At 40.4% G+C, this 27410-nt stretch overlaps 1 protein-coding gene across 9 annotated transcripts in view; it reads left to right on the plus strand.

Annotated features, from left to right (window-relative positions):
* Nucleotides 1-994: 994 nt before the first annotated feature.
* Nucleotides 995-27410, plus strand: part of CHD9 (chromodomain helicase DNA binding protein 9) — a 74030-nt gene continuing 47614 nt past the window's right edge. For 6 of the 9 annotated variants that reach the window (XM_079988677.1, XM_079988683.1, XM_079988685.1 and 3 more), the window contains exons 1-4: nucleotides 996-1157; nucleotides 10560-10662; nucleotides 12879-12970; nucleotides 17017-18610. In XM_079988677.1, the coding sequence (XP_079844803.1) occupies nucleotides 17180-18610 (1431 nt within the window). In that variant the 5' untranslated portion in view covers nucleotides 996-1157; nucleotides 10560-10662; nucleotides 12879-12970; nucleotides 17017-17179. Of the gene's footprint in view, nucleotides 1158-3093; nucleotides 3259-10559; nucleotides 10663-12878; nucleotides 12971-17016; nucleotides 18611-27410 lie in introns of all 9 variants that reach the window. The other 3 variants (XM_079988681.1, XM_079988684.1, XM_079988679.1) reach the window with 3 other exon arrangements.

Consider the following 27410-nt stretch of genomic DNA (forward strand, 5'->3'; position numbering starts at 1 on the left):
TAGCTGGGGCAACCCAGTCAGATGAGCGGGGTATAAACAATAAAATAAAATAATAAAAGGGGGGTTGGACTAGATGACCCTCAAGGTCCCTTCCAACTCAACAATTCTATGATTCTAAGTGCAAGGGAAGCCCCACAGAGAGTGTCATTTTTGTTTGTTACCATGTTGTGTATTTTTGTGTTTTTATATTGTAAACTACCCTGTGATTCTCAGGTGAAGGGCAGTGTAGAAATTTTATAAACAAATAAAAATAATGCAAGTAACCAATGCATGAATTACTGTGGCCAGAATGTAAATATATACATAGATATATAAGCACCCCCGCTCAGTCTCATTTCTCCCACAGGAGATGTCTGTGCTCCCTAAAATGATATTAATATTTTTTCTTATACTGTATTTATTTTATTAAAGCATTATTTCTGAGTAGTAGCAGCACCAGCAGGATTTCCTGAGCCTCTCCTGCCCCCTCTCTTGCAAAGTCCTTTGCCCCACCCACTCCCCCCACGCAAAAAAAGGGGCGGGCAAAAGTCTTCCCCTTTTTCAACTCTCCCCCCGCTGCCAACCACCCACTGACTCCACCGCTCACCCTGCCTTCTGACCAATCAACGAGCGGGTGACAAATATGCAAATACAACCTCCCTCCTCTCTTACCTTATACCACCCGTAACCAACCACCACCTCCCAACCGCCAACAGACATACACGCGAGCCCTCCTCCCCCGAAAAAAAAGAAAGAAGAATTAAGTGTCCCCTCCCCGGGTTGGCTGGGGTCGCGGAGCAGGCGGTTGGCGGCGCGCGCGCGGCTTCCCTCTCCCTCTCTGCCCCTGTCACTTCCCCTAGTGAGAGGGAAGGCGCGCGCGAACTAGAGAGAGAGTCCGTGAGGAGAGAGGAGAGGGAGGGAGGGGGAGCGGGAGGCGAGGGCGGCTCCGCCAATAGGCTATTGGCGGGCGACGACGAGAAAGGGAAGGGGAGGGGACGGGGGAGTCTCGGGGTGAGCAGGGAGAGGGCGGGGGCAGGGAGCGAATCACGCCGCGTCGCGCCCCGCCCCCCTTTCCCCTCAGCCACCGCCGCCGCCGCGCCACCTCCTTGCCTCAGGCAGGGCCTTTGCCAGCCTGCCAGCCACCCGCCCTCCTCCTCAGGCTCAGCCACCGCCACCGGGTAAGCGCTTCCTTCTCTTGCCCTCCCTCAGGCAAGGAGGCGCTGAGGGAAGGAGAAAGCCCGGGTGGGCGGGAAAAATTAGGCGGGGTGGGTGTTGGTCGTGGGGTGTGTGGGGGGGAGAGAAATGGGGGGATTCCCTGAGGAAGAGGGGAGTGGCCGCCTCCTCGCCCACTGCTGCCGCCGCCGCCTCCCTTGTGCCACCCTTAACCACATGGAGGAGGAGGACCGCGAGTCCTCTCAGGCGGTGGCCGCCGCCGGGGTCGAGCTGTCAAGCCGAGGCGGGCGTGGGGCATCGCCTCAGACGCCACCTCTTCCACACACACACACGCGCGCGCAAAAGGGAGAGAGAGGGCGAGGGAGGCTGCCCTGGCGGGCTTGGTGAGTACGTGAGAAGCCGAGGCCCTGCCGTGCCTTGCCCTTCCGACACGCACACCCTCACCCTCATCCATCTCCAGGGACCGACGCGGCCAGTCTGAGCCCTCTTGCTGCTCCCACTCTGCGTTCACACGAGGAGGAGGAAAGGCGCAGCTTGGGCCTTGCTGCTGCTGCTGCCGCCGCCGCCGCCGCCTCTCTGTCACACCTTCTCTAGCTGTCTTTCCCTCGCTCTCTCTTCCACCTCTTTCTTTCCTCGCGTCCTTTCTTTGCTCTTCCCTCCTACCAACCCCCTTCTGCCTTCAGTGCTTTCTTCCTTCACCAGTTTTTAGCCCAAGACTGCTTAGGGAAGGAAGTCCTTTTACTTGTTGGAAGTGGGGGGGGGAATTATTGAGCAATGATTGCAACCCTCTTATGCCACACAGACACTCCATGCTCTCCATTCTTCTTTGAGTTATCCCTGGCTTTACCTCCATATATATATAGTCAGGTGTATATTGCCTACAGCATACCTATATAGTGCAATATAGTGCTATTATGAATACCAGTTGCTGGGGATTAGGAGCTGGAAAATGTTATTGCCCTTATGTGCTGCTTGTGGGCTTCCTGTGGCCACCATGAGAACAGAGTGCTGGACTAGATGCAAGGCTAAATAAGTCCTCCGGTCTGATCCATCAGGGCACTTCTTACCTGTGTTTGAGGTGTATAGGGTAGTAATGACAAAATAAAAAAAATCCTTCCAGTTGCACCTTAGAGACCAACTGAAAGGATTTTTTTTATTTTGTTTCGAATACAGCAGACCAACCCGGCTACCTACCTGTAACTAGGGTAGTAATGAGCACAGATCACCACCTCCCACCCAATATGTGTGTGTGTGTGGTGTAAATGGTGGGCATGTGCTTCACATCAAATTTGGTGAGGTGCTTTTTCCCTGAAGTGGGTATCACAGAACATCCAAGTTAAAAGGTAGAATGCCACTAAATCACAGCTGCTGGGAGGGAGAGAGGGCTGTTACGTTAATGCCCTGTTTGTGGACCTCTTGGAGGAAGCTGATTAGCCTCTGGGAAACAGGTACTGGTCTAGATGGGCTACTTTAATGCTTCTGCAGGGATATGTTTTGCACGGTGAGGAGGTCACAGTGGCGTAGCGTGGGTTGTCAGCACCCGGGGCAAGGCAAGTAATTTGCGCCCCCTAACCCGTGGATTTGCGCCCCCTAACCCGTGGATTTGCCCTAACCCCAGATGTTGCGCCCAGTGCGGCTGACCCCCCCTGTACCCCCCACGCTACGCCACTGGGAGGTCATTAGGGTGGTTTGAAGTAGCTGCCTAATCACCACCCCACTTTCCATCAGGTTTGAGAGCAAAATATACTTCTCTGTTGGCCTTGGATGTAGTTGGCTGCCTGCTACATTGGTTGGCAAACATTGTCCTCTGGTCATATCTCCAGATCAGAAAGTCATATATGCATTTTACATACTCTCACATGGTCTTTGGTGCCTGCTTCTACTACTGGTAAATTGGCAACTCTTCTCCATAAAATGTATTTACTAACTTCTGCTTGTCAGGAACTGGGAGTCACCTGGTACTCCAGTCTGTAACACAAGACCCACTTCCAAGAACCCATGCAGTCAAGAGGAGGGGCTGACATAAAGGGGCAGAGCTCATGCTTAAGGGTTGAAGCCATGCACCCCAGGAGGAAATGGAATGTTAAGTAAAATGCTGTGTTTAAGGTGTGCTTTTTCTTGTGCTTTTGAATCCTCTGCCATCAAGCAGCTTCACTTTACACATTGTGCTCCATGACCTGTTCACCTACCTTCTTCCTTGCCAACCCAGCACTTTGATGTCATTGTACAAAGGAGGAGAGAAGCACCTGGATAGCCTCTGCCCAGTCCTGGTGGGCTGTGCAGCTATTTCTACCCCCATTCTCCTGTCTCTCATGGCTTGGAGCCAAGCATAGGGATATGGGGATACAGCCTCAGAACAAATGGGAAGAGCCCTCTGGACATGTACATTGTGCCACACTCAGGCTTGCACTGTGTGAAGGGACAGTAGAGCTGCATAGGGAGACACAGCTACCAAATATACCCATGGAGTTACATTTTAGCTTAAAAGTGGTCACTCTCTCTTACATCTCTTTTCCTTCTGAGTGTGTGCTGTTCCACCCACTGTATTCTCCCTGCAGACAAATAATTGAAGGAGGAACAGCTTTTCAGTAGTGCATGCTCCAAGCAGGAGGAGGCTGCTTCTTTTCACAAAACAAAACAGCAGTGGCATCTCTGCCAGGACCATCCTGAGATTGGATCTCCAGCCCTGAGCCACCTGTTGAGGACCAGTGCGCTATTGTAATAGAAAGGTGGTCAAAAGGTGGAAAAGTTACTTACAGCTTGCTGGAAAGTTGGAATAAATGCATGTTGATTTCAGTTGCGGGGGGGGGGGGGGGCGGGGGACAGAAGTGTAGAAATTTAGTATTGGATCACAATATAGCAAGTAGGGTTGATACCAGTGTGGTTGGGAATGTTAACAGAAAGTTAGAAGAAACTTCTCAAAATGAAGGTAGCAGCCCCTGTGCTCATTTTTATTTTGAGAATTGTATTGGAATTGCTTCAGCACTAGATGTGGTGCAAGTAGATGAGTGCATAATAACTTTTGGCTAAAATCGTGTAAAAACATGTTAATTTATATATCTAATAGTGCTTTATCATATTTTTATTCAATATGACCATAGTATGATAAGATTGGATCATTATTTTTACAGATGGGAAAAGCTGGTGTGACCGGGCATTTCTGAACTGAAATTTGAATTCAGGCCTAGGTGTAGCACACTGCTCCATGGATCATCTAATTAGATAAAAAGTTGAGGGAGTATATGGGAGTAAAGAGTAATAACATATTGTAAACTGTTTGGATGACACTGGCTTCTGCTAATGAGGAAGCAGGGATAATGAAGTTGCTTATGCCATTTGATAAAGGTCTGTCATGTAGACCAAATAAAAGGATGAGGTATATACTCTTCATCATATAGACATTTCTGTTGATGGAGGTTATTTAACTGGAGTAATGTAGGGATTCCAGGCTGTAATCCTCATGTGCTAGATACTGACAAAATTTAAAGGGCTTGGAATGTGAGTGGTTTTCCATCAGTAGCATTAGTGTAGTGAAAGTAAAAGTAGTTGGCTGGTATTTATTGGCCAATATTTGAAAAGTCTGAAAGTTGATTGTCCTTGAGAAAGGTTGGTGAATATTGAATAAATTTTCTAGAGGTTCAAAATCCAGGGCAGTCATGTTTATCTTTCCCAAGAACCTTCTTGTATTGCTGCTTTGTAGCTCCACCTGTTGCCTCATGTGTCTTTTTCTTAATTATCTTAGGTTATAGGGTTTACGGACAGTTAAACATTGATATTTCTGACCCTATGTCTTGTGTGTTTTCTTTAAGCGGTAGATTAAACTTTTGCATGTGATTACAATACCACAAATAATATCTCAATCAGATGCATCCATAGGAACATCTTATCCAGAAGAGGGACTGGGATTTTCCTTCTGGTCAGCATGTAGCTGCTTCCAATAATAACCACATTGATACTGATATTCTTTCTCATTTTAAATATGTGGAAAGTTCAGAAATGATCATTCTCATGAAATTAATAGGGAATGAAAATACACATTGACAAAAACTCTGTTTAGAAACTTAGTTTGTGACTATTGGCCTGCCATTTGTATTGATATCTCATAAATGAAAGAACTATCAGTAGTGTATATTGCATCTTGTTACATTAATGCTTGGTATAGAAAGGAAAACTAGACAGATTCATACATTTTTGAAATATATATTGTGTTCAGTAGCTTTTTTGTACAAAATAGTGTAATAGACTGTTTTATTGCTGTTAATCAACATAGAAGTGAGACCTTGCAACTAAAGGGCCTCCCTGTGCTATAAGAGGAGTTCTTCTGTTCAGTGTGCCATTGAACCTCAAATAGGAACCTTATAGTTCAGGTCTCTCAAGGGTAGATGATTTTCTTTCAGTCAAACCTGAGCATTTCATTGCTATATAGGTGGTAGGGTTTTGTAGAGTAGAAAAGGGAATACGTGTCTGTCAGAGCTGCCTCTAGGTCCCAGCTCACAGAGGACCAACGCTAGGCTGTGGTAATGTACAAAAGTCTTTATTGAAGTTCAGTTTCCATTTCAAAGCCACAGCGTGCAGCCCTACGTCTTAAACCCTAGATCGGCGAAGTCCCGTCTGAGTCTCCTCCCCTATGACACCAGTTTAAGATCCTAGCCCTGCTCCACCTTTTACGCTGCTCTCTCCTCCTCTGGGTCCTCCTGCCCGCTGGGGCATTGCCCTTTCTGGACTCTTCCGACGCTGAGTCGCTTAGCTCCTCCCCCTCCCTCCGGCGGGCTTTAGGACCCGGTTCCCAATCCTCATTCTCTGCTGTCCCACGCTCCTGTACATTTGAACTTGCCTCTCGCGCCAACCCAGTGACCTTTCTCTACTACTTACACTACTTACACTACTTCGGTCACTGCTTCCCTCTTCCGGGACACTGGCCGGATCTGACCTCTCCTCCGTTGTCCGACTTTCTGATGGAGGCGTGGTCAGCCCTGCCTTATCTTCTCTCCCTGGTGGGGAATGCACTGGCCCCGATCCTTGGGACTCTTCCCCCCCACTCTGCTCTGGTGGGGAAGCTGGTCCTGATTTCCAACTACTGCTCTAGGAGTCCCTGCTGCCCCCTTGCTCCTGGGGCATTCCCCTTGGGAACCCCCTACCCCTGGCCACTGGCGCCGCCTTCTGTGAATCTTCCGATTCGCTGGAGAGGCTCATGGAATCCCTTGGTCCACTGTCCTCTTCTCCTACGCTCCCCTCGGATTCTTCCCCTTCGCTCTCCATCTCCTCTCTTCCCTGTGCCTCTGCTCCTGAGCCCCTGAGTGTCATTTCCCTATTTCCTGCCCTCTCCAAGATACCTGCAATAAGCTGTCAGGGGCTTGATCAGGCTAGTTTCTTCTCCTGCCCTTCAGTCCCCTTTGCCCCACCCCCTGCCTAGCCCATAGTCAACTGAAACCCTAATACTTTAGTGTCTCAACTGCTATCTGCCATAGACTTTACTGAAACTCACATATTTTGCTTGGCCTCTGCTTTCAGTTCAGACTCTTCTCCCTCTGGACAGAAATAAGAGCTGCCTATAGAAAGCAGTGGTGAAATCTAGGATTTTTGGGCAGCATTATGTGTCTGCTTTCTCCAAACAAATAAAATGTGGTAGCCAAGACAGGAATTCCTATGTTTGCCATATAGTGTGAACCTGGAAGTTCCATCTTCAGACAAGGAATTGTCTTGCTCTAGTATTTCTAATACAGTGGTACCTTGGGTTACATACACTTCAGGTTATAGACTCTGCTAACCCAGAAATATTACTTCGGGTTAAGAACTTTGCTTCAGGATGAGAACAGAAATCGTGCAGCAGCAGTAGCAGGAGGCCCCATTAGCTAAAGTGGTGCTTCAGGTAAAGAACAGTTTCAGTTTAAGAACGGACCTCCAGAACGAATTAACTCTCAACCCAAGGTACCACTGTATATATAGGCCAAGCATACTGTACCTGAAAGTTCATGGGTTCTTGCTGGTCAGGTTTAGGTAGTTGTTGTTGATTTAAAACATTATTTTAATTTATATTTGCAATGGGAGCTCACCCTGTCGTGGGGATTCGAACCGCCAACCTTCTGATCGGCAAGCCCGAGAGGCTCAGTGGCTTAGACCACAGCACTAATTGGGAGGGGAAGGCTATTGCTTGAACTTAGAGTTTGTAGTTATTTTTCTGATACCTGAAAAAATTGAAGAAAGAAAACTTGATATAAGGAGTACTGTATTTCTGTGATGTAATTATGTTTAGGTTCAAGTCTTAGGATTGCACCCTTAGGGAATCTGCCCTTTGATGTAAGGGTTCTTCTTAATAAAAGTCTGTTCATGTTTTGTAAAGTAAGTAGCACACTGCACATGCTATTTTAAATACACAAAATTTCAATGGCTTTCCTTTCATTGCTTGTTATGAAATACTTCCATCTCTATATCCCTGATTTGTAAAAGGTCTTAAGAAAACATATCTGTTTTTTAGACCTTGGGTCAGATTGTATAGAAGACAGATGAGTGCCAACAATTTTTCAGTCTCTTAGGAGTTGGATTGCATTATGTTTTCTTCTTTTTTTAAAAAGCTTTTTTTCTCAAGTGACAGATGTTTGAATACAAGAATTCTGAGTGATTTCTTAAGGGTTTATCATCTGCCTTGGTTTTGGAATCAAAGTTGAAGTGAGTGTAGAGCCTGCCATTTCACCCCATCCAGGAGTCAGATTAAAATCTCCCCTGACTTTCCACAACAGAAGCCTAAATTTTCTGTTGGTGGCAGTAATGCTAGGATACTTTGCTAATGGTCAGTTCATGTGCACTTGAAAAAATACTTGGTAGGTGGAAATAATTTGAACCATTGGAAACCTTTACCTAGCATTCTTATTGTGTGCTAGAATATTAGTCTCCAACTTGTTTAGCTTTTCTGTAGCTAAGTTTGCATTGGGGGTAACATTCATCCTGAAGAACCAGTACTCACTGGCTTAAAAAGTAAATTGTAACTAATTATACCATAAGCAACATGTTAAATAAATGCATCTCCTATTCCGCTTGGAAACTTTACATTTAAGTGTGGTAAGAAAATGATTTTATAGCCTGTTTGTAATTAGCATGTAGTATATGAATTATTATAATGAGTGAATGTGTCTGGTTTGGAAGTAATAGGAAACATACATGAGGAATAGCTCAGTTGGTAGAGTGTGAGACTCTTAAGCTCAGTGTCATGGGTTCAAGCCCCACATTGGGAGAAAATTCTTGCATTGCAGGGGGTTGGACTAGGTGATCCTCATGGTCCCAAGTTTGGATTCTATAGCGAAATGATTTAAAACTCAAATGGATTACAGGGCTAAACTGCCCACGCAGCAGATGCCATGAGGGCCAATTATAATTTCCCCCAAATATTCCAATTGTAAAATCATCATCAGTGATTCATTTTATACCACAATTAGTATTATGTCCTATTAAAAGTGAATATTGACGTGTTTTTTTTTTTCATAATTTGGGAAAAGTTGACTAGAAAAAAATGTAGAATCTCTTACTATTTATCTGACTTAACTGCCAGATAAGTGGAATGTGAGTGAATCAGGAAGAATGTTTCTTTGCTACAACAGCTTCCAAACTGGCACAGTGTTGCTGTCACATGACGACAGGAGGGCTAGCTCTGGGTCCAACGGATTTTGCAATGGCCCAGTTCCACCTCTCTGCTCTGGAGGATACCTCTATCTGCCAGCAGAAGCTTCCCACTAGCCAGGTGCACTGGAACATTCTGATAGAGCTGCACAGAGGGGAACCTCCACCTCATTCAAACTCCCTTCAGCATGGTAGATCCAGGGTTTAGAATGCTAAGTAAGAATATTCCAAAATTAAAATAAAAGTTTGTGTGAAAACGTCTAGCCACAACTTGTGGAAATAAAGGAAGAAAGCTGGCTCTTGTTTTAGAACACCATATGTAGACAACTTTACAAGCCTTTCTGTTTTATTCTAGAAATGCTACAGACAATATTTCATGCAGTAACAAATAAGGTAACAATATTTCTTTTCTAGTAAGCTTGCAAGTATAATGTTATAGAAACCCTTGTCTTGGTTTCTGAAAAACTTATATATATCATTTAAGAAAAGACCTTCTGGGTCAGATCACTGGTCAGTTTGTTTCTACTTAGATTAAGTTTCTAACAGTGCAAGACACTTTGAATATTTTTATCTCAACTGACAGCTAATGTTGGAGGAGTCATTGAGGTCCATTTCATCAGTTAATTTCTTATTGTTTTAAACATCTTAAAAAGAATGTTGTCAATATGTCAGCAAAGTGAGTCTCACATTCCTGTATTTTCCACTGGGGGTGGAAATAGAAGTAATGTTGATTTACAAAACAGCCTTAGGAGTCAGAAACCTTACAAAATTTGGTTAAAAAAATAATAATTATAAAAATATTACCAATATAATCATTAAACTTAATAAAACAGTAAAAAAAGCCTATATCCAGTTGTTATTTATTAAAAGCTTGAACCAATAAAAACAGTTAAGCAAAGCAGAATAAAGCATTCCAGAACCAAGGTACCACTACAGAAAAGGCTGTTTCGTTGGTTACCACCTGTCCAACCTTTGAAGGCACAAGAATCTCTCTCTCTCTCTGACTCATCTGCCTTTATTCAGTAAATAATTATAATTGAAAAATATTGATTTGACAGAACTGGAAAATATTGTTTGCACCAGAAGCTAATAGCCAGTTATATTTTCTTGCTATCATATGTAGATGGTACATCCTAAGTATTTTGAGGACTAAGCATTAGTATTACTAAGTATGGTGTAGGTCTTGGAGAAATTTTGTCCAAAGCACTTGTATTCATGCATGTATTATGTATCTCTTGTATTTTGTGGAGGAAAATTTGGCCTCTGAATTTCCAAATATTTTATAATTTCCTGTTCATATATACCAACTTTGTTATCATTTCTGAGTGTGTTCAAATAATTGTCTATGATCCTTGCTTAGTTAAGAAAAGTTTCTCACTCTTCTCAGACACGCAAATGGGGGAAATAATGGGTCCTAATTAAAGAGCTTGGAATTAGAGGACAGCTTAAGGCATATAATGAATGTCATGTTAAAATATTTACAGATAATATAGATCATAGTATAAGCAGAAGTGTAAATTGTAGTTATATATTTTTCTTGAGAACTTCAAATAAATATTCCTGAGGTTGTTATGCATACATACATGATCAATGTTTGATATTAAATATATGTGTGTATACACACATTTATCTGACTAGCATGTTATGTATTTTGCATATCACCTCAGAAATACTTATTGAAAAGGCTACAAGGTTATTTGCAGACTGTTAGCTGTTTTTGTCTTGCAGATTGGTTATGTGATGGCTCTATCTTAACCTTCATAATAATCTGGGGTTTCCCCTTTTTTCTTTCCCAGTTCTTCTGATGTACTGACAGTATTGCTACAAGGAAGTATTTGTGATTGACCACAATGTGACACAGTGTAACCCACCAAAGGGAACCAATTTTTACACCAAATGGTATGGTGATTGTTCTGAAGCTAGAATGTATTTATCAAGCACCTGCCTTAGAATCATTCAACAAAATGATATTAATTGCTGAGGTGATTGCAGATCTATATTTTAACTCTAGTAATGTTGAATAGTGTGTGCCACATCTAGGTGGTTATTTTTATTTGCTAAATGACAAGAGGGGGTAGTTTTAAACTGACTGTCCTGGAGATTTATGGGTCTTCAGTTGCCTCTGCCTAAGCAGGTAACCAAACAGTGTCTCATAGTAACATATCTGATAGAACATACAAATACTGCATCCCTGACATAAACCATGGCTTATGCACATGAGGTCATCTTGTGAACCTTACAGCTGAATGACATGTCTTCCTTGATTACAAGAAGAGGCTCTGGGACAGTATTTCATTGTAATTTCTGATAAAAGGTATGAGGTGGACAGAAAATATATGCTAAAAAAATTTTGTAGTTTGATTAATTCATCATATTCTTTTATGATTTTATATGTTATATTGGCTTAACACCAAATCTCTTATTATGCATGTTACTACTATGGAAATTCCAAATCTGCGGTTCTACAATTCCTATTTTGGAAATAAGTTGTTTGCTGTCAATATTTTTAAAAATTTAAAAACTTTTTTAAAAGAAAAATAAAGTAGTTTAATTAGTTGCTACTTTGTATGACCCTGCACGAGGACAGCCAGGATCCCTAAGTGTTTCTATTAAAATAAATTGTCATCAAGGCTGTGAAACATAGGGCTTAGAAGGAAGGATGAATCCTGAGAAGTGCAAGCAGGGTGCAAGCACTCTTGGCAGTGTGGCTTCCCAACTCCCTTTTCTCCACTGCAGTTATCTGCAGCCCTGAAAATTCATTCATGAGGTTTGGGGGGCTCTCTTCACTCTTACACAGATTCTCCCCACCCACCCTGGCTCCAATCCCTTTACAGAAGGGGAATCTGTAGTGCTCCATATATTGTTGGATTCCAGTGTCCTTACTGGCTGGAACTGTTCAGCAACATATGGAGGGCCAGATGTTTCTCCTCCCTGCTTTACAGCATTGACCATGGCACAGCATTATTTGGCATTAATGCCAACCATGGTTAATTTTAACCAGAATGTGCAAACTTTAATCCTTCTTTAAAATTCATGGGAGGAAGTTCATAAAACCAAAGGGTACTCTCAATCTCATAACCTCTCCTGTTTTTTATTTTATTTAAATATTGGTTAATTTTGTAACCTCATTGTTCCAAATACAGTGGAAACTCTACTTACAGATGTAATCAGTTCTGGAGGTCCATCCATATGTCGATCCGAGTCACTGGTAGAAGCGCCGTTGTGCGCAGGCGCAATCGGCGGCAGCGTACTTCTGTGCATGTGTAGGCGGCGGCCACTTCTACACATGCGGAAATGGCAGAAGCTTCTTCTACACATCTGCGAATCACGGCAAACCCGGTATTACTTCCGGGTTTGCCACGGTCGCAACTTGGATCAGGCCCAAGTAGAGGTTCTACTGTATGGATTTTTCAGGAGACTGCATTTTTAAAAATTAAAATTTAAGTATTTACTTATTTGAAGTTTGTGGTGACAGGACATGTGCCATGATTGAGACTGACTGAAGTACAGCTGTTCAACCAATGCAATAATGATAAAATGTGATGATGCACTAGCACACAAGTTCTTGTTTTCTTTTGTTTTGATCTGAGTGAGTCTGTTGTAAGTTATAGTTTATATTTGTACTTGTGGAATGTTTAGTTAGGGCTTCCAATTTTTCCACTTTTAGGCTGTGATGTATTTCAGATAGCATTCCTAAGCAAATATATAGTACAGTGGTGCCTCGCAAGACGAAATTAATCCGTTCCGTGAGGCTCTTCGTATAGCGGTTTTTTCGTCTTGCGAAGCAAGCCCATTGACAGCTTAGCGGATCAGCTGATAAGCGGCTTATCAGCGGATCAGCTGATAAACGGCTTAGGGCTTAGGAAAAGGGGGGGGGGGAAGGGGAAAAAACCCCGCAGGAACTCGCAAGACATTTTCGTCTTGCGAAGCAAGCCCATAGGGAAATTCGTTTTGCGAAGCGCCTCCAAAACGGAAAACCCTTTCGTCTAGCGGGTTTTCCGTCTTGCGAGGCGTTCGTCTTGCTGGGCACCACTGTATTTGAAGTCAACTGAAGCAAGCAATTAGTTTGAAAATTTGTGGTTTTCTTTAATACAGTACTGTAATTTGTCTTTCAGATCACTAATACTAATGAATTATCTTTTGGGGGTCAAGGATTTCCTAGGATTGTGTAAGACATTTGCAATGGAAATGCACTTCATATTAATGGGTAAGGATTATTTTGATTATTTCACCAAATTTAACAGCAAATGAAAGACCAACAAATTCTACCCTATCTGAGCTCTAAGCATTGTATACAACTTCTGTCCAGTTATATTGTGGTTCTGCCAGGTTAATTGTCATCTAAACAGGTGGTTTCAAATTACCTATTTTTCTACCATGTCATTGAATTACAAAGATGACATATATAGATTCCTGTGGGTAATAGATAATTTGTGTTCCTGGCCTTCAATATTTTCCAGGGACAATTGGCTAAAGTAGGAATCAATGTTGTATGGTCTCTTTTATGCAGTTCAGTTCACCAGTAATTCCAGCATGGAGTAAACTAAGGAACTGGTTTTTTATCTTGCATTCTTTGCACTGATAGATGTGGATATTTTCTCAAATTTCTCGTTTCAGGAAACTTTCAGATCTTTCAGTGCAGTGGATGTAAGTTGAATGAATTGATGCTAATACACTTACCAAATAAAAACAGGATTTTTTAAAAAGGCAGAATCATACTTCCTGAATTTTAATGCCTTTTGGGAAACACACATGTTCAAGCAATTATTATCACTGTTGGACATTAAAAGAGTATATAAGATTAACTGATAATCCTTAGAATAGTATGCTTTACACTGTCTTCTTAAAATTCAGGCTTCTAAGACTCCTGTGCTCAGGCAATTCCAGTCTCTCTTTCTTACACACACACACAAACACTGCAGATTTTCCATGGCTATTCATGCTGCATGTGTTGTGAAAAGGGGCACAATGACTGCAGTGGGAAGGAGTAGCCCCCAAACTCCATTGAACTTGCAGGAAATCTTCCTTCATTTCATTGAAGTTCCAGCTTAAGTAAATGCCAGTGATTTAAATAAAACTTGATTCTTAAAGTTTGCTCTGTGTTACTTGGAAGTAAGTTACATTTGAAATTCCAGGAAAGTTATTTAGGATAATAATGCGTACTTTTGTAGACTGAAATGTTAAGCAATTTAATCTTGGGTAGAATTCTCTGGGATGTTGGAGCAGATGACACTGATAAATCTTTAGTAATTTTGATTTTGTGGATTATTTTGCTGGTGGTGATTTAGCATTTTAAATGGAGTTTCCATCCTGGACCTTGTATAAATCCTTGTAACACAGGAACTTCAATGATAAATGCTGTTAGCATTGATCTATATTTCTTGGAACAGTTTCATTGTTTTACATCTCTGCAAACAGAGTAGTACTTTCAGATAGTAAGTCCATACTGATATGCATGCCCAGTTTGCAGGTAGAGAAAAAATATCAACAGAGAGGTCAGATAGAAATGAAATGCAAAAAAATACAGTGTGGTATTCCATGAACTCGTTCAGTTAGTGCAAGGACAGCTGAAGTTCCTCTCAGTCTTCTTTCCCCATGTGCCCACTAAATCTGTTCCTGGGGCTCCCCCAAATCTCTGGAATAGATTTGGGTAGGGTGCCGGCAGATAGGAAGGGGTACAGAGCCATTGTGCAAGCGGAAACTTTGTGTTAACAGAACAAATGCATTGGATACTATCCACAATTGGTGACAGTTATGTTAAAACTTAATTGTATTCAATATAACTACAGTGGCAATGCATAACAGCAGTAGCTTCAATTGGCTAGATATTTCTGGATTAAGCAGAAGTCGGATGGCCATCTGTCATGGATGCCTTAACTGAGATTCCTGCCTTGCAGGGGGTTGGACTAGAGGACCCTTGGGGTCCCTTCCAACTCTACAATTCTATGGTTCTATGGTCTTGGACTTGCTTATTTGCTTTTTTACATATGGTTAACTGAAAAGCCTTAAGTGACTTTACTGAAGTTAAGGGGCATTACTTTAGTCAAGAGCTATGAAATGGATATGCTGATATAGTTTGTGGGTATATGTAGGAACTACCATGGTAGCCAAATTAATTGATATGGTCAGTTTTTGTGTTGCTGCAACATAAATTATAATGCAGAAATGTTAGATAATGTGTAGAATGTATTATGACTCTACCTGAGGTGGAAGATTGAACAATTATGTTAAATGATTGTATGCATCCTCAAAATGTGAGTAGATTAACCTGATAAATTTTGAAGATTTTTTCCCCTGTAAAACTGCTTGAAAGTTCAGCAGTTTGGTAGGGATTAAACTATCAAAAACCTCCACTTATCTTAAGATCAAAACAATGTCACAAAATGTATCAAACCAAAGTTTTCACAGTGCCAACTCAACACCTATGGGAAGCCTGCAAGAACAGCATTATTTCCTTGTGATTTCCAGCAACTGCCTCCAACAGTGATGGTAGTACATAGCCAGCATGGCTAGTAGCCATTGATTACTTTACCATCCGTGAATTTGTCTAATCCCCTTCTAATACTGAACTGAGTCATAACAGTAATGTCACTGACAAACAGAAACATAAATAGTTAAAATCCAGTAATGATGCTCATTATCTTGAAGTTTCAGATCATTGCAAATAAAATAGATTTACAGAAACTTGTTATAGCCCTTTTGATGACAAATTAACAAATTCCTTGAAAGAAAACATTTTTAAAAAGTAAGACGCTGTAATAAATCATATTTTTAAAAGTAGCATGAGCTTCCTGAGCTCGGATTGTCATGACATTTACTGAGATGATGGGAGGGGACAGCCTGCAAATATAAATAAACTTTATAGTTTTAAGTATGATGTACCAAGGAGGAAATCAACAGAAAGACACTGGCTGTGTTCAGACATCATATTAAACCATAGTGTAACATGATGTGAATGATCCTAGGCAAGCCCTTGGGTTTACATTTTCTCCCATCTGGTAGGAATTATGGATTCTGGGGGTTTAGCTTTTGCTTAACAAGTAGTTTCATCAGACCTGAAAAACTAGGTTTACAATGACTTTTTTCAAACAAGCCACATGGTTAATTTGACATCATTGTTTAGAAAGCTAGCTTGTTTCAACAAACTGTAGTTCAGATTAACCAAAGGTTAGAATTCTGATCTAATGCTAAACTGTGGTTAAGTCAAATCAGAAGAGAAAGCTTATAATCTCCTACTTGCAAATGCACTTAAAGAGGAGGGGGAGTGGCAGGGATGGTGATGTTAGGAGGAAACATTTGAACCTTAAGTTCTTTCCCATCATGCTGTACCACATACTTCACATTATATATTGGTGAAATTTACAGCTCATTTATTTTAGAGCAGTCATTTTAAAATCCATATTGATATGGTTGAAGATTGTTTTGCAATCACTGTGGAAGCCCTTTTGATACTTATGATAACACAGCATTACATTCTGTCAACTTGTTTGTGTCCCAATAAACCATGGTGAATAAAAATCAATATTTTTGAAGCTAGTTTTTTCAAAGATTGACAGATTTATTCAAATATAATAAAATATCAAACTCTACAACCATCTCTTAAAATTGAATCCATGATTGTTTGTCAAACATTTAATTAAAGGCTCCTTTTCTATGTAAAAGAATGAAGCGGTGGCAAAATAATGTTATGAAATCAAGTGCTGTAGATATGACACAATTGATTGTTAACTGCATGTATTATTATGCATACAATGAGTAGTTACACTCTTTTAACCAGATAGTTACTTTCAGTATCATGGACAAACACAGGTTTTCCCAGTATCTACAAACCCTTCCTTCTGAAATGTTCTGGGCATTTAACTGAAGATTAAGTTATCCTGCTTTTGTCTTTGCTTTTGCATATGGAGGCGACTAGAACTCCTTAATAACTGCTCCCCTAAGCAGATAAGATTTCTGTGTAAAACACATGACCTGAGATTTCAGCTTGTGTTCCTATATAGTAAAAAGGTTACATGTCTAATGCAAACATATGTATTGTTATAGCAATTGATTAGTGGCATACATATTCAGTAAATATATCAGAAAGTTGGAAATTTGGGTTCACATCAGTCCATCTGCAACAACATTTCTGTATTTTAAGTGTCACATGACAGGAGACAAAACATGATTTGGGGGGCGGTGGTGATTTAAAATACAGCCCCATACATTAACATTTTAAGTAACCGCTTAATTGCTTTTTTCCCTCTTGCCTAGGGTATTTTAAACACTTCAAGACATTATTTCTTCAAATGTGCTAATGGATGTGGACATGACTTAGATAAGGTGTTGACCACTGCAAATTCTCTGTTGCTGTGTGCTGCCGAAAGGCTAGCTGACTCCATTTGGAGTAGTATCAAACTAGCACAGATATATCAAGATGACAGATCCTATGATGGACTTTTTTGATGATGCCAACCTCTTTAGTGATACCTTAGAAAGTTTGTCTGATGATGCTTTTGTACAAACTGGACCTGTTTCACTTGTTGATGAATTGAACTTGGGTGCAGAGTTTGAACCTTTACACATCGACTCGTTAAACCATGTGCAGGAAACGCAAACTCAACAAAAGATAAATGAATTTGGGCAGCTAAATCAGTATGATTCATTGAAACTTCAAGTAAACCAGTCCTTCAGCAGCCCAGCTGAAAATGTTTTATCACCACACTCTGAGTTTAATTGTTCACCCATCCACCCCCAAAGCCAAACAAATGGGATGTTTCCTGATGTGGCAGATGGAAGCCCAATGTGGGGACACCAAACTTCTAGCAGTGTTTCAAATCAGAATGGATCCCCTTTTCACCAAGGTCGTTCACAATCTATGCAGCAGAACAAAAGCTTTGTAGCACACCATGATTTTGCCTTATTTCAGGCCAGCGAACAGCACCATCCGTGTGCCTCGTTGCAGTCGCAGCAAAACAGAAATGGCATCAATGCAGGAGAGGACACTCAAAGTCAGTCAGAAAACTTCATGGAGGTTAATGCGTCTGTTCCACATAGAACCAGTGTTTCTCATGCACCTCAAGGTGCTACTCTTTCAGACTCACAACAGTCTATCTCTGTGCAGTCATTTTCTCAGACTGCAAGTGACTCACCTCACTTTTGTGGGACTCAAGACGGAAACTTTGATGGACACTCTCCTACTATAACTCCATGCTCTGTTAATACACAGTTTTCACCTCCTTATTCCTTCTCTAGTAACCATGTTTCTCCTACCAGTCTTCTACAGTCTTCGACAGCTCTTTCTGTTAGTCAACAAACTCATTCTCTATCTGATTTTCCAGAGAGTGATGCCTTTGCTACTCAGATAGGGACCAAGCAAGAAAATACAGATAACCTCCTTAACTCAAGTCCATCTTTAAATTCAAATAATTTCCATGTGTTGCATTCAGCACATCCTCGGGGCAGCTTCAGTGGTTCAAAACTGTCTGCAGTGAACATTAATTTTTCTGCCCCTGCTGGCTCTGGTCCTCAGCTGAGCTATTTCAGTGATCCTATAGAAGGCAATGGTTTTTCGTCTTTGGATGAGAACTTGCTTCATCAAGTCGAATCTCAAGCTGAATCATTTACGGAACTTGATCCAGAAACTCTCCTTCAGGAAGATCTCCTTCCCCAGTTCAGTGAATCTACATTTGTGCAGGACAGCTCAAGTAATGAGTTAGAACACCACCTAGAACACCATGTTACCCCACAAGTGACAGAGCCCTCCCACCTTGTTCGGACTCAGACTCAAAATTGCAATCATCCCTGGTATCCTCCTAGTTCTAATCAACACCTGCAAGAGCGAAAGCGTGTAAATGCTCAAGGGCAGGTAGGTAATGCTTTTCTGGGAGGGTTATATTTTGCTACACCTAGTTCATTTTTACCTTGCTATTAGTCAAAAGTAGTTCAACCAATATAAGGAGGCAGAACCATAATCCATTAGTAAGAAGAACTATCCTGAAGTATCGGATCCTGTTTAAAAAGGGGGGCGGGTTGGAGAGGTTTTTATAACTTTTTGGCTGTTTGAGATGGAATACTAAATAGCATTTAAATCTTAGCTCTAAATGCCTTTTGCACACTTCACTTTACAGTGTCTTCCATCTCAGAAAATACAGCATTCTGCCATATCTTCCAAAATTGAATACACATTTCAGTTTGTTTCTGTACGACTTGGCAGACTGTAATTTTTGCTTTCATTACTGCCAACTGTTGAGTTTTGTGGTATAAACTGGAAGAAAAAAAATTACAAAAAAGTGTTGAGAAATAAGCTTTATAATGCTGCTTGCTTTGTTTTTTCTTCCCCATCTCAAATTAATTGAAGCTATAAAACACCTTTATGGTCTTTTTAATAACACATAGAGGTATGACTCTAGCTTTGAACATTGTTGCCATGAAGAGTTGTATATATAACTATTATTGGTTAAATTAATAAGCAGAATTGAATATATATATATATATACACACACATACACACACACATATATAAAATCAAAAATGTAACAAATATTAGCAATTTATAATATTGATGGAAATACTGGATTCCGTTTTTTCTATTTATGTAGGTGGCTGTGGATTTTAATATTTTATTATGAGAACCTAGTATTTACTTTGAAAACATTTTGGAGCAAATTATGGTGTAATTTATAGTAGTGAGCATAAAACATCCCTTTGATTTCAAATCTGTTATTAATAGTGACTGCTATTTGAGCATAAATTTTCCAAGAGAGTATGCTTTTTGACATTTGGGCATGACCAAATACTAGTGTAATATATTCTTTATATTTCATTTGTCTATTTCCTTTTGGGCTGTAAAATACTTTTTTTCTCATGTGCTAAGCATAGCATGAATCTAGCAGAATGCATCTTTCTTTTCTTTGAAGGCAGGTGTTGCTTAGCAGTAGTTAACTACATAACAGTTAGGTGGCAGAGGTACTTGATGCTGTCAAATCATTAAGTCTTTAAGGTCACAATGATTAATATGGTAGAATGTCTAGGGAACATAAATGATATTGCTCATGAGCCCTAAATATGAGATCACCGAGCATTCAAAATTCTGCACAATGGGTGACAAGATAATCATTTGTATGAACTGAAGTGATATGTCAAACACTAATTATTATGCTGGCCATCCTAATCTTCAATTTAAGCTAACTCACAGGCCATTTATTTTCATTTACAAATTTGTAAACCACTTCACACCCTGAAGCCACTGACCATTTTTAGTAGCCAGCTAAGCATCGAGACTTAAGACGCCTGCCTAATTTCAGCTGGTAATTGATTCTAGAGGGCTAGAGTTGTAACCCAAAAGCCCAGTTTGGGGTGAACATCTGGGGCATGCAGAATTCTCAACCATGCCCCTTCTGAGGAGTGCATTGGCTGGGCAGGGATATATGGGACGAGGCCATCCCTTAGGTAACCTGGCCTCAAGTTCTTGACCTTCAAAAGTTTTATGTGAACCCCAGAAACATGCACACCAGCTTTGTGAGGTCATGTTTAACTCTCTTTGCACTTACCAGATGGCTCCTGCTGTGTCCATTCCATTCCCTGGCTGTTTTTGTCCCAGAACTGCATCCCTAAGCTTTTTGACCTTGCTGATATTTTGCACTTCCACATACTGGTAAACTTTCTGCTAATGTCAGGTGAACTGCGTTTTGCTGATTATGTTCTGGGGATAGCGCGTAAACCAAATTTCATATAGTCAAAACAGATTGTGTTCAATGGCAGGTGGGATTGGCAAAGTCTTTTTTCCTGGATGCCCACCCCCTTTTAAAATGTTTTTATTTTTTATAGCCAAGCATGTATAGCTGAATCCACATGAGTAAATGTGTGTAAGTTGCAAGTTACCTGTATTATTAAAAAGATAATATCTAGAGTGCAGCTGAAGCATCTGCTCTTAGGGACAATTATGAGGTATCATCTTTTCAGAATACCTCAATGGGAGCCAAATGAGGCAAGCATCTCAAAGTAACATTGAGATTTGTGATAAGGGCTGAATAAAACCAGCTGAGCTGAACGATAGTGTATTTTATCGTCGTCAGGGCAATCCTGGTGTAGGATATCCTCCACTACCAGTGCTGCCCTGAGAAAGAAAAATGCTGAATGAGTATGTGTCTACTGAAACAATCCCCCACCCCCGTTCTGACTGCTTGCTTGCATGTTTGCAGACTGCTCAGCCATCCCCCTTCTCTACTGAGCATGTGGATTGTTGTGTGTGTGGCATGTGGCAGTTTAGGTGTGGCCAATCCTCACTGCATCCCTCAGGCCCAAAAAAGTTAGTGCACCTGAGTTAAACCCATGATTTAGTTGCTTACATCCTAAATAGTTTTACTTTCCCACCTGCACACATATACAGTGGTACTTCAGGTTACAGACGCTTCAGGTTACAGACTCCGCTAACCCAGAAATAGTACCTCGGGTTAAGAACTTTGCTTCAGGATGAGAACAGAAATCGTGCGGCAGCAGCACGGCGGCAGCAGCTGGAGGCCCCGTTAGCTAAAGCGGTGCTTCAGGTTAAGAACAGTTTCAGGTTAAGAACGGACCTCCGGAACGAATTAAGTACGTAACCAGAGGTACCACTGTATCTACATTTGTTTATGTTTTACCCGAAAGACAAGAAAAAGCAACTCTTCCAAAAGCTTCCCTGCATGTAATTCTTAATTGTCAGTGCTGACCAGGTAAGTGGTTATTTTAGAAGTTTTGAGTTGCAGAGCTTGCTGTTCCTAGAATGTCTGTTAGGAAGTACACCATTAGGAGAGGTGAAATCAGTGTTTTGCCAGTAACCCCATCAGCCTTGAAAATAAACTATTAGCCTGCAAAAAAACAACAACAAGGTACTCTGCTTGCTAGAGGACAGAGTGAGTAGTGGAGAGCCCTGCTGGGTTCAGAGGAAGGAACTTCCCTTCTCTAGTAGCCCTTTTGGTTTCTGTGCTTGGTGCAGAAGAGAGATGAAGCATTTCATTCACTTGCATGGTATTCTGTGCACTCACCTGTATGCTATTTCTTTTCAGCTATGACTACCAAGCTAGTGCTCAAATGCAAAGCTAAAGCTGGTGAAGGCTGCTAGTGAAGCAAATTTTAGTATGAGAGAAATGAAAATGTGGTAACACTGACATTGCCTGAAATATTACTGACTTGGTGCTTTTAGACGTTGGCTTATGTTATTAAGCTCTGATGAAAAATTAAGGAAGATAAATTTCCAGTTATGTGGATGCATCTATGGATGCTACAAAATGACATGGATATGTAAATGAGACCTTATGAAGAAGGTTGATGGGTGCTACGATGGTTAATAGGTGTCAGTTAAAAGTCAGAAATTGCTAACAATATTTTGAAAGTTATAAATGCAGGTGCAAGTTTCAAAAAAGCCTACAGTTTTTCCTAAGCTGCACCTAAAATGTCAACACCTAATTTTTCTCATTAATATCAGTGCAGAGAGGGAGATAACATTTGCTAAATATGTTAAGAAATCAGTGACATTTAATTTGTCCTCTTTTATTATTCAAAATAATAAAATTACTCCATGACACCATGTACTGTTGCCCATTTTTTTATTTGTTGCTTTAAATTTCGGCCTGCACAAATTAAATCCTGCATATAATAATGTAATATACTTAAAAGCAAGCAGATACAAATTCTTCCTATTAATGTTCTTTACAAATTCTTTTGGTACATGGGGTATGGACAAATTTCTAAGTTGTCAGGTCAGCTTTTACATTGTAAGTATATTACAAAAATGTTTTATCCATTTTTAGTAATATAATGTTTCTAAAGTCACAAGGTAGACCTTGGTGGTTGTTTGTTGTCTTTCTTGTCAATTCTTTGTTAGTATGAGTCCTCCGTGTCCTGGATTTGCATGGAATGACTGCCAGCAGTGAAATACAATCCTAGCTATTACTTGGTGTACTGCACTGCACAGGCTGCCTAGCACTCTGCCAGGAAACTAAGTAACAGAAAACAGAGTTTTTAACAGTAGCTTTCGTCCTATTGGCCTCCTCCATGCAGAGTACAAACAGGAAGTGGATTCCAGGAAGGGGAGGGTAGGCTGGAATTTGTGGATCACTCCAGTATATAAGGAGGATGTGGGTAGGATCAAAGCCAAACTAAACTGTATGTTTAATTTCTCTGGAACTGGAAGATATTAAACACTGTACTCAGATATTTTGCAAAGTTTAAGATTTAAAATAATCCAGTAAAAAATAATACTTAGAAACAGCTGTAAAATAAATTTCAGTACCTATAGCACTCATTTTGGGGATCATGATAAATCATGGTTTACTGTAATGGGAACAAGCCACAATGAGTCTTAGGCTCACCTGTGTTTTGGTCCCCTTTCATCTAAATCACCTTTATAACCCATGGTTTGAAGTTGATTTGTTAGAAACAAACCAAAGTTAAGATTAATCACAGTTCATCAATGACAAGCTGAAAATAATGGGGGGGGGGAAATAAATGTAAAAGCTTCTAATATCCTCATGGATATGTTGGAGCAATAGAAGAGAGAGGGGAATACACAAGCTCAAGGTTCACTGTAGCTCGTTTCAACAACAAAAAATCCAGTTTATTCAACCAACTCACAATCACATGTCTCTTACTTAGGAAAGTAGAACTGATTCTTGTCCTTTCTTCCTGTTAATATTCCTGAGAAGTGAATATTCCTGAGAAGTGTTCCAAAATGCATAGCTTATGTTATGTGAAGGAATATAACAGAAGTTTTCAAACCGTGGTTTGTTGAAAGGTGGAACAAACTCAATTTCTGCACTTGACCCTAAAATTGATTTTTTCCCCTCTTCTGGCAATATCAAGGCTCTTTTGACCAAGCCCAGATTAACAAGCATGCTAACAAGGCCCTGGTTTAGAGCCTGTAATTTTCATAATATGGTGCTGATGTGAACTGAGATTTTCACCTCTTGCTGCTCTCAAGTCCAAATGCAGAAGCAGGTTGAATGCCAAATTTGACTTGAGGGTAAAGTAAATTTAACATTCAATTTTTAAGAAATTTGTGGTTACAAAAACAGGCACGTCCATCACATTAGAGAGGCCAGATTGCGGTTTATAAAATATCACATTTTATCATTTGTGCTCTGATTTTCAAACATAAAATAAGTGGTCCAAGACCCCAGCAACGTTCAATTGGTCTGCAAAGGGAAAATTAAAGAACTACTTGTATCTAGTATATAACATACATATATGACTTAATGTTTCTTCCAAAATAAATTTAACAGAGCCAATAAGTGGAAAAACAAAGCTTTATATTATGACCACAATCCAAAATACACTCATAAAGGAGTAAGTCTCATTAAATTAAGTAGGATTTGCTTCTGAATAAAGAGGCTTGTGATTGCACTGCATGTGTTTAATTATAATGCAAATTTATCGAGAAAGCTGTGAAATAATATAAAATCCATATTTTGAGTATAGGTGGGATAATCAAGATATTTGCTTGCATATACTTGCATATGCAAAATGAGTTCACTTTCATGTGTTACAAGGAATTGGAATCAACCCATTAAAGTTCCCAGCTAGTAGGAGATTGGATCAGGCTCTCTTCCACGATCTTATAGGTAGATAGGCTCATTTGTGAGAAGATGTAGTGAAGATATACCAGGTTTAAGCCCAAGTTTTTATTGTACCAGGAAGGTAGTTGGAAGTCAGTGCCATTAGCTGTAAGTTTGCCTACCTGGCATACGATTCCAGTTAAAAGATGGGCAGCTATGTTTTTGCACACTTTTACATTAACTTAGTAGTAACAAAAGCATTGGCAGTGAATGAAATCTATTCTTCAGATAAGTGTCCAGTGGTACCTCTGGTTACGAACGCTTCAGGTTACAAGCTCCGCTAACCCCGGAAGTAGCTGCTTCTGGTTGCGAACTTTGCCCAAGGATGTGAATGGAAATCGCGCGCCAGAGGCATGCACACAGCAGGAGGTCCCATTAGCGAAAGTGCGCCTCAGGATAAGAACAGTTTCAGCTTAGGAACGGACCTCCGGAACGAATTAAGTTCATAACCAGATGTACCACTGTATAGCCTTCTTATTAGGTTTGCCTGTGGGAGGAAGGGCAGAATATAAATTTAATAAATATATATAATAAATAAATATGGTAAAATTTGTTCTTGAATACAGCATCCACTTGTAAGTCAAGGGTGTGCTTTAGATCCATGGGTATCTGATTCCCCAGGGAGAATGCTAGAGAGAGAGAAAGGGTTCCTAGACTGTAGGACCACATTGTTCCAGATTTGTTTTTTTGTTTTTCCTCCTCATTCCAAAACTTTTTTCCAGAACTGAGGTCACCACTTGTAGATGTGGTAATAATGCTGGAAATCAGAATATTTCATATTTACCCTACTTGTGGCCTCATAATATTTATTTGTTTGATACTTTTATTCTACCATGTAGTCCTAAAAGCTGCTTAAAAATATTTGCACAATACAATTACATTCAAAAAGATTTGCACAGATATTAAATTATGCCAGGTTTTTTGTCCTCATTCTTGGTCTTCTCTGGTGTCTGAGGGTATCCACTTAGGACCTCTGAGGTTAGTGAGTCTGAGCAGACGGATCTTACTCAGTGAATGTTGAAGCCAACTGTGCTGGAAGTTAGCAGTTCACATGCAACAGCTCTTACTGAGCACCTCTGAGGCAAGGGAGTGAGGCTGAGTTGCTGGAAGTCACTTAGCCCATTATGAAAGAAAGAGCTCCCACTGAGGACCTCTGAAGGCAAGTCTTGATAATAATATAAGAACTGTGTCCATCCTGGTGCATGCAGGAAATACACAGGCAGGATATGAGGCAGCAGCCCTCTCCTATATGGGTTCCCCTATCTGGTGTTCAAATTATATCATAGAATCTTAGAATTGGAAGGGACCCCAGGGTCATCTAGTCTAACCCCTGCAATGCAGGAATATCAGCTAAAGCATAGATGACAGATGGCCATCCAACCTCTGCTTAAAAACCTCCAAAGAAGGAGAGTCCACAGCCTCCTGAGGGAGACGGTTCCACTATCAAAAAGCTCTTACTGTCAGAAAGTTTTTCTGTATGTTTAAGTTGGAATCTCCTTTCTTGTAACTTGAAACCATTGGTTTGAGTCCTACCTTCCAGAGCAGGAGAAAACAAGCTTGCTCCATCTTCCATGTGACAGCCCTTTAGATGTTTGAGGATAGCTATCATATCTCCTCTCGGTCTCCTCTTCTCCAGGCTAAAGATACCTAGCTCCTTCAACAATTCCTCATAAGGCTTGACTTCTAGACCCTTGATCATCCTAGTTGCCTTCCTATGCATATGTTCCAGCTTGTCAACTTCCTTCTTAAATTGTGGCTCCCAGAACTGGACACAGTATTCCAGGTGTGGTCTGACCAAGGCAGAATAGAGTGGTACTATTACTTCCCTTGATCTGGACACTATACTTCTGTTTATTTACTGCATCTTACCTTTGTAGTTCTGAAGAAGTGCTAAAGATGTCTAGTGTCAAGAATGAAAACAGAACAAGCGGGGGGGGGGGATAAACCATGAAAAAACTTATTTAAAGAGAGTAGCAGACCAAATAATAGAAGACCAATAAAATAATTTTTAAAGCTTGGTTCCTTTTTTGTGAACAGCATCGAGTTTGCTTTTGTCACAGAAAAGCAGGATATAAATGTCAAAATAAGTAAATCAAATTTGAGTAGCAGATAAATCACACGTTCATTGAACAGTACTGTTTTGGAACATGAACATTTTATATAGTCTACTTTCCAATTAAAGCATGATCTTTCTGAAGCAATTTGTAGTCCTAAAATAGCATATTAAACATAATTTGCAATCATACAACACAGAAAAAATACAATAGAACATTGATAAAAAATATAACAGCATCTAATTCTCATCATTTAATATAGATATGAAACAGTAGAGAAAGTTGGAGCCATAAGAAAGTACCCTTAATACCTGCTTAATTCCATTGGTGTTTTAACCTGTACTGATAGATCTAAAAGAATCTGCAGGAAAATTTCCTTTTGACCTTCAAATGAAGATCATCAACCAAGACTACTAAAGCAATCTCTGTCCCATGGCCAAGCTAGAAACTACAGTGATGTCATTTTCAAAAACATTGGTATTAACATTTTATTGGAAAGGTTTCAATTATAAAGTAATAAAGTGATGCAAAGAAAAAAGAAAAGAAAGAAAAGGCACAAAAATGTGTAGAAAATATATATATATAAGAAAAAACATCCTCACCCATACATTCTTTTCAGCAAGTACCTGCTTGAGACACCAGCTCAAAGACTGAATTGTAGGATCCAAAATCAAATGATTATTAGTACATTAAAACTATTTTTGAGACTCATTATTGTGTGTAGCACCTTGACATCTGGTTGTGATCTTTAGGTGCTTGACCCATGAGTAGGGTTAGGTATTTTCCAATCCATTTATCAGTGAACTAATTTCACTGGACACATTTCTTCACCATTCTGGGACAATCTTCTGCCATGCACACTTAAGTCGTCTTCCCTGCTCTCTTAGCTCTTTTTGTCGCCCAATAAATCAAGGCATGCAGCCCTGCTATGACATAGAGAAATTTCATGGTGCTGCTGTATTTATGCCCAAGGTCAGTCTTCATTGCAGAGGCGAGTAAGGCCAACTGCACAGAAGTTTAT

Source organism: Podarcis cretensis, assembly GCF_951804945.1.
Source record: "Podarcis cretensis genome assembly, chromosome: 8".
Classification (NCBI taxonomy): Eukaryota; Metazoa; Chordata; class Lepidosauria; order Squamata; family Lacertidae; genus Podarcis; species Podarcis cretensis.